The sequence below is a fragment of the Notothenia rossii genome (genome assembly GCF_949606895.1).
Source record: "Notothenia rossii genome assembly, chromosome: 4".
Taxonomy (NCBI): domain Eukaryota; kingdom Metazoa; phylum Chordata; class Actinopteri; order Perciformes; family Nototheniidae; genus Notothenia; species Notothenia rossii.
Window position 1 is genome coordinate 36,851,897 of NC_136902.1, and position 12,343 is coordinate 36,864,239.

At 42.3% G+C, this 12,343-nt stretch overlaps 1 protein-coding gene across 2 annotated transcripts in view; it reads left to right on the forward strand.

The window, feature by feature from the left end:
* Nucleotides 1-12,343, forward strand: part of bcl2l1 (BCL2 like 1) — a 35,523-nt gene continuing 23,180 nt past the window's right edge. Inside the window, exons 1-2 of one of the 2 annotated variants that reach the window (XM_079676756.1) lie at nt 1-552; nt 4,185-4,938. In XM_079676756.1, the coding sequence (XP_079532882.1) occupies nt 4,384-4,938 (555 nt within the window). In that variant the 5' untranslated portion in view covers nt 1-552; nt 4,185-4,383. Of the gene's footprint in view, nt 553-1,627; nt 1,790-4,184; nt 4,939-12,343 lie in introns of those variants that run through there. The other variant, XM_079676757.1, reaches the window with a different exon arrangement.

Here is a 12,343-nt window from a genome sequence, read left to right on the forward strand (position 1 = left end):
TTTTGCAGAGTAAAATAGCAAGCGGCCCAACAGCTGCTACACGGAGCCTTGTAAAAGAAAACGCTATGTTATTATTACTTTAACAAGTACATAGATAAGCAGACAATGAAGAATGTGACTGTTCAACTTACATAATGCACGTAAGGGTCAGACACCCCACAGAAAAAAACGCTTTTAGCTAGTTAGCACCTCATTCTAGCTGGGACTTTCCTCCTGTTAGCCGACTAAGCTAGCTCTCATACAAAGTTAGAAGTGACCGGTGAATTCTCCAGTTGGAGGACTGCATTTGTCCTGCTAATTCATATGTAGCATTCTCTTCACTCTGGATAAATCTCACAATTACAACCTGGGAGTTCTGAACGGAGGCTGGCATGTTGAATGCATTACGCAGAGGACGTAGTTTAGTGGGCGGATCTGAGGCAGCCAGTGGCAGTCTAGGATATCTCCGTCCGCGGCGTTAGCCAGACAGGCTAGCAATGACGGATAGGATTACTACTGCCGGGGTCTGGGTTGTGATCCGCCAGACATGATTTTATGGAGCCCACCATACAAGTAAGTATGTCTCGTCAGGCTATGAATGTATTTCTAATGGCTGTGGTTGTTTTGTTGGTGAAATAATGAGCGGAAGGCTGGTAGAGAGGGCGGATTTTCCTCTCTGAATCTAGAGGAAGGAGGTCGACAGATTTGGAATGCGTAACCATAATTTCGTTTCCTGCTAGATGTTTCCATCTAATTCAATTTGACGCCAAATTTATTGGCAAACTGTAGTGAATGAGTTTGCCACTGTAACACACATTTCTATGTTTAAAGCCAATGAAAAAGTGACTACACCAAGACTATATGACAGTGACAGCCATCTTCAGTAGCCTACATAGCTGCCTACAGTGGTTTTAGTGCAGGCGGAACTGTGAGTGTGTAAGGCATTGCTCAATAATTAGTTTTGTATTGATTGCTGGCGTGGTCAAGTCTATTTAGAGCCGGAACACAGGGTGGTGTCGCAAAGTGGCATTTTCCTGCATTGTTATTAAACGCCTTTGCTTTTATGTATACAGTCAAGCCCAGTGTTTATGACGGCAGAATGAAAATTGGCCTGTGCTGCCTTCAGGGGCTCTTACTAAAACCCGTTCAACCGTTTTTAAATTGTGTTAAGTGTGTGTTTAATCACAAATGCCTATATGTTTCTCTCTTAAAGAAAAGGCAGAATTGAACTGCAATGACACGAGGCTAGAAAAGAGATTTCCAACACTCGTTTATATTTTAGTAAATGTAATGAACTCTGTCAAATATATAAAGTGAACAAAGAATGACACAGACGAACGTCCCGTCCCTATAATCGAACACTTATTATGAAGGGGTTCTATATCTATCTTTTCTTCACACTGTTGGTTAGGTTGTAACAGCAAACCTTATACTCTCATCCCAGGTTATGTTGCAACATAGCGTTTTATCACATTATGGATGTTGTGGGTCTGGGTTTAAAGGCCAGCATGAACGAGGATTCCTGATATGATCGTGATCCAGATATTCAGACATCTCCGAAGGCGTCGTATTACGTAATAAGGGGGGCTGGGCATACCCAGAGAGGAGGGGGAGACGTAGGAGGATACGTTAAAACCATAGTTAAAACATACACTCGCACACAACGTGACTATTTTATAGTCTTGGATTGTGACAGCTTTTGTACACACAGACCTACTGACAGACCTATTCCGGACATTTATACAGAGGGAAAGGGAACGGAAAGAGGACAACTCATTTTATTTGTGTATATCGCGAAAGACACAACAAGGTTAGTCATCATATATTTATGTAGTCTTCATAGCATAACAATGGAAATCTGAATTGATGTGGATATTATTACATCCAAACACAGATGCGTCACACAACCAGCCCGTGGTGTACAGAGGAGGTGCTAACATCCTGGCTGTTTATCTGTAACCTTACAGTCCAGATTCCACTGTAATAAACACACTCTCCCTAACTCTGCTTTCTGTGAGTTAATATTTGAACGGTTGTTTTTGCGAATGTTGCATTCAGGTTCTACGTGTTTTCGCTACTCGCTCTATAGAAGCTGCGTGCTGTTTACATCCGAGCTGTGGCTACTAAAACCCGAGCCACGTGCTGTAGCTGGGGAGTGGGGACCATGTGGCTATTGTAAACACTGCTTCCCTCTGGGTGTTCATCCGCTTAACGTGCTGTTTTGGAGTGTTTTACCACCGTATATAGCCTACATTGTCTGCTTCCTAAGGTTTTTTTGTAAGTTTGTAAGAAAAGTTTTTTGGAGCACCTGGCTTGTTTGGCCATGAGCGCGTAGTATCGCGCTTCCATTGTGCTGTGAGGAGGGACTACATGAGCTGTTATGTCACCAGCACTGTTTGCATGGAGCTCCACTCCCATCCGTCTCATGCAATAATAACAGTAGTGGAAGAAGTATTTAGAATCTTTTATCCAAAAAGTAGCAAAACTGAACTCTAAAAATACTCTGTTACACATGTAATTTCTGCTTTCAAAATCGTACTTTAGTAAATGTACAACAGTAGGCCCATACATCAAAATATACCAAGTATATTCCAAAAGTTACAGCTGATAAAGGAGGAATGTTTTTATTTACTTTATATACTGCTGCTGGATATCTTGACTTGAAATGTTATGACATTTTTTTTTTTATTGGCGGATTTGAAAGCCGTCTGATAATTGTAGTGGAGTATAAAGTACAATAGTGGCTTCCAAAGTGTAGTAACACTTGAGTAAATGTATTGCATCCTACCACTGGTAATTCTGATGTCCAGCCACTTATCAGTTGAAATGCCATTCATGTTATAGGAAAAAGCAGATTGTGTTCCTTTCCCTTCTGTTACAGCAGTGTATGGGATGGTGACAGGCTTCAGTGTGAGGGAGCGGCTTTGTCAGGTTGCCTTTTGTTTCAGGATTGTAAACTCACCTAAGCCCAATACATTTACTGCAGGATACTGACACAAATGTAGTACAGTCATATTATTGCTTGTTTCAAATGACTTAGTGACAACGATATCACTGGTCTCAACTATGGATGGTCAATATTCATCTTTCAATATAATATCAATAGTTTTTGTTTACAATACTGAGACTGCCACTGTACTGGAAATGTCTGTAAGCAATGCAGCCACACATGTTTGTATTTCTAACATTTGACTATCAATAGGTTTAGAGGAATTGGTACAAATCAACCCTTTTGAGTAATCACAGATTGTTTGCTAGATTCACTGTTTTTCTCAAAATACCCGTCATCCTTTACAATAGCCAAGGAGATGTTTTCAGGTTTCTTATTTTATTTCACAAACAGTTTAAAACCCAAATATTGTTTTAGTTTAGTATCATATATGGAAAAGAAAATGTTCTTTCATAAATGTTTTGTAGATATAGATATTAGCTTTTTTAACAATCACAATTGTTCTGTTTCAGAAAATATTCAGATTGAATCAGTAGTAGTTTAACAGGAGAGTTTCATGTATTCTCAATTCTTTAAAAAAAATAATTTTCACACACATGCTCAACCTGCTTATGGCCTTTTCATACCGGAAACTACAACTGCAGTCGTGTGATAAATGTGCTAAAGTGGTTAACCCAATGTTAACCTAAGACTGCAACGGTACTTTCAGAATGTTATCAATGCTTAACACAGAATAACTGGAGTTATTGTAAAGTATGTTTGTGATTAAAGTTTCCAACTTTGAGTTAATGAAAACTTAACTGCATTATGCTCAATATTCCATTCATATATATTAAAGGAAATGCGTAGGTGTGATTGTCTGCTGAGGAGTGTGTAAGTGACAGAAAGCCGGAGCTGATGCAAGCAAGGAACCTTAAAGCTCATCCTAAAGGTCAGAGGTCACTGATTAAGAGATGACTGTCCCTCTGATCTCTTCTCACCTAAACCTCACACCCCCTCTCCCTCTCTCTCTCTCTTAGGAACACACACACACACACACACACACACACACACACGATCGCTCTACTATAGTCTCATTAATATCATTTCCATCTGCTCCATATGTAACAGCCCAATTAAAGCAATGCACTTTGGCCTTACCTGTCCAAATTTAATTTGAATGTCTACAACCATCCCCACACACGTTTCACACACACAATCACAGTGTGCTTATAGGCTGTCCAGACTTTGACCTTTCATTGTTGTCTCTCCGCAGGGCCTGAGCTGATTTGTCAGCCTTGTTCAGGTTTGATTTTTTGCCCCCCGAGTGTCCTCTGGATATCAGCTGACCATGGTGGTCTGAAGAGAGGGAATCCCGGCACAGTGTGTGTTCACTCTAACACAGTAAGAAGGCTCGACGGAGAGAGGAGCAGAGACGGACCGCAGTGAAGAGAAATAGCTTATTTAAACACAAAATGTCGCAAAACGGAGAACTGGTGGCTTCTTACATTAACTATAAACTCTCCCAGAGAAACTACCCTCTCAATCACATGGAGCTCTTGGAGCATCCGAACAGGACTGATGGGGAGGAGGCAGGGTTGGGTGAGGAGCAGAGGGTAGCGACGCACGCCAACGGGACTGTAAACGGCACAAGTCCCGGGACCCCGCCGGCATCCCCGCTGAGGCAGCAACGGTTGCCCTCAACGACGGACCTGGACGCAGTGAAAGAGGCCCTCCGGGACTCGGCCAACGAGTTCGAGCTGCGGTACGCCCTCGCCTTCAGCGATCTGCACAACCAGCTGCACATCACGCCGGCCACAGCTTACCAAAGCTTCGAGAATGTGATGGACGAGGTGTTCCGGGACGGGGTCAACTGGGGACGCATCGTAGGGCTTTTTGCTTTTGGCGGGGCGCTGTGCGTGGAGTGCGTGGAGAAGGAGATGAGTCCGCTGGTGGGCAGGATCATCGAGTGGATGACCGTCTACCTGGACAACCACATCCAGCCCTGGATCCAGAGCCAAGGAGGATGGGTGAGTCTCACACACACTCTCAAAGAAAAGTGTGTTTAGGTGCTGTGTGCTTGTAATGAATAGCACCTATTATACTCTTCAACATTACTGCGTACATTGTATGGATATGCTGACGTGGCCTGTATGGAAATTGTACATGTTGACACTTTTTATACACAAGACTGCTGGCAGCAACACTGGAAAACAGCAGTCAGTTGGAAAATAGTTTGAAATAAAAACAAATCCTGTACTTATTTTTCCAACTGCGTGTGGAAAATGTGTATGGATGCTTTTGACTTTAGTTGATGTGAGGGTTTAGAAGTTTAAGCCGTTTTGTTATTATTTCTTTATTTCTTTATTTGGGATCACAGTAGCAGATCACACATTCATCTTTAAGTTAACAGGCTGAGCTATCGTTTCAAATATTAACAATCTAGTAAGAGCTCACAAAAATAATACAACGATGGCCTTCTGCTTGAGATAAAACCAGGAAAATAATTATATAAAAATAATTTCGAATGTTGAGAGCGTTTAAAGAATTTGTCCCAAATAAAGTCACCAATTTTGTATAAAATGTAAGCCAGAAAGTATTTACTTTTAGACAGGCCCAAGCAGCTGGAAGAATCTGAGTGGTGACACTTTGGAGCAGTAGTGATCAAATATCTTTGAAGACTCTTCCAACAAATGCCCTCCATGAGTCGTTTCATTTATGTAAAGATAAAGCTGTGTTGAAGGCTGGACCCCTCATGCCTATGAGAGTTGCTCAGTCCTGTCTCGGATCAGCCAAATTAATGGAGAGGGACCATAATGTACAATTATACATACATTTACAGGCTTACCTGTACCCATGTAAGTCGATGGGAAAAAGTATTTTTTGGCCCCATTGCGTCACGTGACAAACACAGAGAATATGAAAATGTTCTTCAACGCCTACCGCACTTTCTAGGGGCTTGAGTTGTTCTTGATATATTTGATTGAGATTCACAATATTTCGTCCAGACTTCATCTGGAGTGGAACTGTTTCCCATATTTGTTTCTCTGCAAGTATTTCTTTTATGTGTTGGGGTTGTATACATCATTCCTGTTGGTCAGCTGTGTGCCTGCCTGACCTCTGGTGCCTTAGTATGGATGATGTGGTATCCCACAGTAAAAAGATAACCCATTGCATAGTTCTTATTCCATCCTACATGTTAAGACTTGTTTTATGCAGATAAGCCTGCATGCTAACACTTCACCTGTATCAGCCTCCATGACATTGTGACATGGCACAGGGTTGGGGTTGACTCTGTGAGCAGTTGAGGATCAGAGACTTCAGATTAGATACAAATAAAGACTGGCTAGATTACAAGAAGCACAATCGTTATATAAAAAAGCCCATCTGTGCTTAAAAGCATTAAAAGCAGAATGTTGGTGGTCAGCAGCTGGTTCAGCTGTTCTCTAATTGATCAGCAGCACGGAGCTCAATGAGCTGAATCGAAGTGGGGGCTTAACAGGCTCCATCAGGGCTTTGGAGCTGCCTGCAGCCTGGGGATCGAAGTTCTCTTGTCACAGGGTGGGATGAAGTCCAGGGCTTTTACAGAAAGCCCTTTGTTTTACTCCGGCCAGTTGATTGGCTCTGTGCTTTGTTTTTCTTCTCCTTCTTCCACCACTGTCCTCTCTTCTCTTGTGTTCTTCATCAAGGGAGCTGCATCCAGATGAAAGCTCTTGTCTTGGGTTGGCTTGAAAGTGCACTGCCCTGGTACTGACATCTCTGTGTGTTCTGTGCATGTGTTCTCATGATCACCTACAGGACAGTTAAGGTCAGCTCTTTTCCTTTGTGCTGGTCATTTGATGGTACGAAGGAGAGGGGGGTGAGGGGAGGGGCTGTTTATATTTGCTCCAGCTCTGCACAACACCGGGTCAAAGGTCGATCCTATGGAAACTGACATCTCAGTAGCGTACCTAGCTAAAAATCCCATTTGGCGATTGTGCTGTTGTTTGCACTGCAGACCTAGGATGTATTTATTGAATACAATGCTGGACTGGAGATAGCACAGAGGAGAGGGGGACAGCGAGGATGAGGCTATGGGAGAAGGGGGCAGTATGATGTGTTATAGTGAAGCATACTGGGGTTCCTTTGTTGCTGCATCAGCATCCTCCTTCCCTGCTCCTGGAGGCACGCTCTCATAAATACTGCCCCACTTCTGGAGCCCATGCTTTTAGTCATGCTAACAGCATTTTGAGGGAGGGAAATGTGACGCACTTTGTTTTTAGACTCACATTTCTATTACTTTGAAATGGTTTGCCATAAACGTTGCATTCATTTCACGCATACCTTAAAGAGCTCATAGTCCCCCATTACCCCACTAGGGCATTGCATTTCCACATTTCAGGGTTATGTATGGTTCCTGGAGTCTCTAAAAGTACAACTGGGGCTTCAGTCCACTTTGTGTTCTGAAGGCAGACACCCTCTCCACATTAAGAGTTTAAGACCTTTCTATTGAAAAAGGCAAATACTTTTGTACTTTTACTTAAGTACAATTTTGAATGCAGGACTTCTAAAACTGTAGTATTGCTACCTTTACTTAAGTAAATAAGGAGTACTTCTTACAATTTAGCATTCATGTTTTGTTGATAGCACGACTCCATATGCGTTGGTTCTATGTAAAATCACAGGTTCCCAGGAAACCCTCTGTTTAGCTTAAACAAATAGAGATAATGTGAAAATAATACCCACCTAATTTAATTAGTATTTCATTTGTCCAAACATCCATTTAAAGTAGGTTCTTATTCACACACTGGAGGCACATGCAGGGAGAAATAGATCAACCGTAAATAGGTTGGTCTCATGATTCATCTATTTTCTCATAGTGCTACTCATAAATATTTTTGACCACAACTGTCGTCAATGCAGTGTTATCAACACATCTGTCATCTGTGGTTGATCTCCATGATCTCATATAGTCAAAATCATCAATGTGCCCACACACACTCCCTCAAACTTCACACTTCAGTGGGTTGTGCTTGGTGGCTCGCATGTCAGTGTAACCTTGGAGAAGTGAAGGACTTGAATGTAAAATGCTGAATGGATTGTCTTGTTCTGAGCTTCCACAGTTATGGTTTCACTTCTCTTGCCACAGGATAATATTGTCTCGAGCACGAGATGCCACTTCCTTCCCTTTTGAGTTCCAGAGTTCACTTTTATTCAGTGGGTCTGGTTTCTTCCTGGTGCAGGGGAAAAGCTTTGTACTCCTGATATGTGTCCCCGTGTTAGTTATTCATTCATGTACACTCTCGCCTCAGGGGTAGTCCCAAGCTGCAGTGGCAAACTAAAATCTATATGAGTAGATAGTTTACCGTAAAGTCCGACCATTCTGGCTTTCCCCTCTTTGTCACAGTATCTCTACGTGCTCTTTTCTAGTGGTTTCCCTGCGCATTTCGGGGAAAGTGTAGGTTGACTTTGAACAGAGTTTCAGCGTGTGCCCACACGAGACTTTGTAGTTTTTCTCTCTTTCTGCCTTTTATTTGCCTCTTCCTTTCTTCTTTCCTTCCCTCCCCTGACGCCTCCTCACAGGGATGAAGCGCAGTGCCGTTGGCAGATGTGGGAACAGGAGTATAGCTGTGAGGCAGGTGTGCCCCGAGTGTTGGCTGATGAAATATTAGTCTGCTCTAAGCAGCAGCAGCAAGGTCACTTTCACTCTGCTGCTCCAGCACTCTGTCTCATGATCTTATTATTGCTTCCCAGATTTCAGTTTGGAAGGATTGTGACATAGAAAGTAGACGAAAGAAATGATAGACAGTTTGTTTGTAGGAGATACTACAACAATAGAAAATATGGTGGAAATTGATGAGGTAAATTCATCTTTTTAAGCTAATCTTTTGTTTTGGATGCCTTAACTACCTAATCTGACACTTGAAATACATTCTAAGACTGCATTGCCTTCACAAGCCAACACCTTAGTGCACATGAATGCACCATTCTGTCTAGAGCTGAGACAATTACATGATAAACGGATTAGTCAAAAACAGTCTGTTTTCAAGCATAGAGCCATTCTGCTTTTAGCATCTCATATGTGAACATTTTATGATTTTGTGGGTCAAATATAATAAAAGTAAACTCAGTAGTAAACTTTTTATTGTTTCGTCAGATTAAACCAGAAATTAAAATCTTCTTTAACTGTGCAATACATTTCTGACAAAACAAAGAATGGAGCAAAAAAGAAAGAAAGGTCTTCTTTGGCTCTGTGAAATGTAAAATGGATCATTACTTGCAGCCCCAATTCGATCCAGAAAAAATGGAGACAGTCACATTGAACTGGTGAAATAGTTGAGGTGACAGTGAAATTGAAATGGTGTTTTGCACTACAGAGCAATCCTCGCTCTCAGGAAAACTGATGATGCTTCCACCTAAATGATCCCGTTGGAGCTCATTTAGGAGCCTCCACTGTCCAGGATGCTGAAAATCTTTTTAAAGCAGATTCTCCCTCCGCTGCCTGTGGTGTTAAAAGAAGCGCAGGAGTGAAGCCATATATTGTCAGATAATAGACCTTGGCAGGCAGCAGAGGTAGAGACAGTGCCATCGACCTAATAATGTTGTTTCCAGCAGAGCAGGCGATGGCAGTGATTACTCAGTGAAGATTGAGCCGCCTCGGGGTGGGGGTATGGGGTTATTACCAATTATAGATGAATAATATCTCGACCTGCTACTGGAGGAAACAATGTCTTTTTCTCCCTCTGACAGACTAATAAAGGCTAAACTCATTTAGAGGAACCACACTGCCACGGTCTGGGGAAGCTCGGCTGGAGATGGCTAGGGATGGGGGGGGGGGGGGTGCCAGTAGGGAAACCAAGGAAAAAAAGAGCCCATTATCTCAGTTGTTGTGCTTTGTGCTGTCGGCAGTCTCGGTAAGGTCAAGCTAAAGTTAACTGCAAGAAAAATGTCCTCAAGCAGTAGTTTCCCTAGCTTATTTGTCTTCATCACTGCCACTTATGGCTGTATACAGTACATGTTATTATACCATATTCAGCACTAATGACCAAAGCCATAGAGCTCCATTGTGGTCCAAAAAGGCTTCAATGAGACGCACTGTTGCACAGAGCTGAAATGATTTTAAATTACCATGAACACACAAACTGTAGTCGATTATTATCTGTCCTTAATACCTTGCACAACAGCTTTCTAAAATCACAAGATCGCATGAAAATCCATGTTGTCAGGCTTCAAGTCAAACATTTGTGTCCAATTAAAGTTATCCGACCAATCAGTGTCCCCCGAGGAGCTAGCGGCAACGATTGGTAATTGGGTGTGTGTGACGACATGGTGGCTCCTTAAAGCTGTCACACTGTCCCGAAATGGACACACGATAAAGGAAATTTTCAAATTGGGCTCTGATCGCAACAACATCGGGCCATTCGTGAGGGCATCTTAAGCCATCATATGACCCCTGGTGGAGTTTCTCAGGCTCCGGCAGCAACTTCGTGAGCGGTGGCAAAATCTTTGGCATGCCAAAAAATTGCCGAAGGACCTTGCGAAGGTTCATTTTCGTGTTGAATTTGTGTGTCCATTTTGCCCTTCGTAAGGCACTCGTGAGGGCATCTTGTCAAATCGCGTCATCTTCGTCTGATCATCGGTGCCATCGGGCATTTTTCGCCTCACGAAGACAATACGAAGGAAACAAGAAGCTGCCCGATTGTCTTAGGAAGGCAACAGGACTACGTGAAGCCCTCACAATGCCGTCGTGTAGCCATCGTATTATACGATGACATCGAGAATGCATTTATTTCACAACAAAATCATGTAAACATATTATGTAAATAACCCAATTTGTGTTCTGTGAAACTGAAAAGGATATTGCATTGTTTTTGTTACTTTCGTTGCAGTTGTATGTCTTAAATGTAATTTAGGTTAACTTCCTGTATTATTTAGATGCTTTTATTTTGAAGGCGAGTTTACGCTGTTGACAGGAAGTTGTTGTTGCTATGGAAACAACATGACGGAGATAGGTCATATCTTCTAATCTACATATAAAGACGAAGAAAGTAAAGAATAAAGTGTATGTTCAAATGTTAGCACCCCCCGAAGAGGCACAAGCTCTTACGTTGGGTCTGGATACATTCTAAATCATCAGTAACGTCGACGACCATATTTCCGTGTGTGCCATCGTGTGACCTTCTGTAGGCATCGTCCTTACTTCGGCTGTTGACCAACTTCGGGGCCATCTTTGTGCGAAATCCACAATTCCATATTCGTGTCCATCTGGTGTCAATTTTGGGACAGTGTGACAGGGGCTTAAAGAAAGTCCATTATGCTTTTTGGGGTTTTCCCTTCCTGTAATCTGTGATATTGGTTTGTGTGCATGTAAATGGGCTGCAAAGGCTAAAATCCCTGTCTTTTTTGTAGCAAAAAAAGAAAATTAGCATTATATGGCCCATTTTAACTGGATAGTGTTGATGCTGCAGTAGCAGACTGGCACTGAAGGCTTTTGAGAATATAAAAACATTCCCCGACTGGCTTCTCCAAAAGTTTCCGCAGCTGAAAATAATCCCCATCAAATGCATTATTTACTTGTTTTAAGAGAAGTTTCCTAGAAATTACAGAGCATATAGTTGTCTTCAAAAGCATTTCAAATAATGTCTATAGTATATTCACGACCGAAAGACAACAACTTTTGTGTTTAAAGCCCCACAAGATGCTTAGGGGAAATCTGAATATCAAGAAATGGACTAACATACTGTTTGACAGGGCTCGACATTATAAATGGCCCGCTGGCCCGGAAGCACTATTTAGACAACCCGGGCCAGCATAACGTACTTTCCACTTGCCCGCTCGGGCCATAAAAAATATTGCTTTAAAAAAAAAAGAATTGTCCTGTGGTATTGGTATTTTGACTTGCAATTTAGTTAAATTGTTTTGTTTATTAACGCTACAACATAGAGTTCCGTGAGTCGGTTGTCGTTGTAGGGTGAAAAGCAAACAGCTGTTTACTGCAGAGCGGAGCGCGAGCAGGCTCCCGTGAGCGGGAGCGCGCTCCTTCACTACAGACTATCGCGCCACCTAACCATTCGCCATTAATGTTTTTAATACCAGCGGTAACCGGCCAAGCGCCGGGCAAAAAACAATCTTCAAATAAAAGAAAGTCACCGGAGGAGTTAAAGGAGAGTGACAGGGAGCGTGAGAAGAAGAGGGAGAGAACGTTTCAGCCAGCTTGATCGATGGAGTCGGCTTCTAGTGGTGCAGTGACGCGTCCTAAAACCCTTTTTATAATCTATCATTAGATTTATGATTTGAACATTATAAAAGTAGGGTAGACATGTGGAGATTATCCGGCTGAACAAAACGTGCATTCATCAAACGGGTTTGTTTTCCAAAGAGCTTATTTCCAGCTATTTTCCAAAACCCTTTTGAGAAATCCCATTGCTTTTTGTTGAGGAAACCAGCAGCTTATAC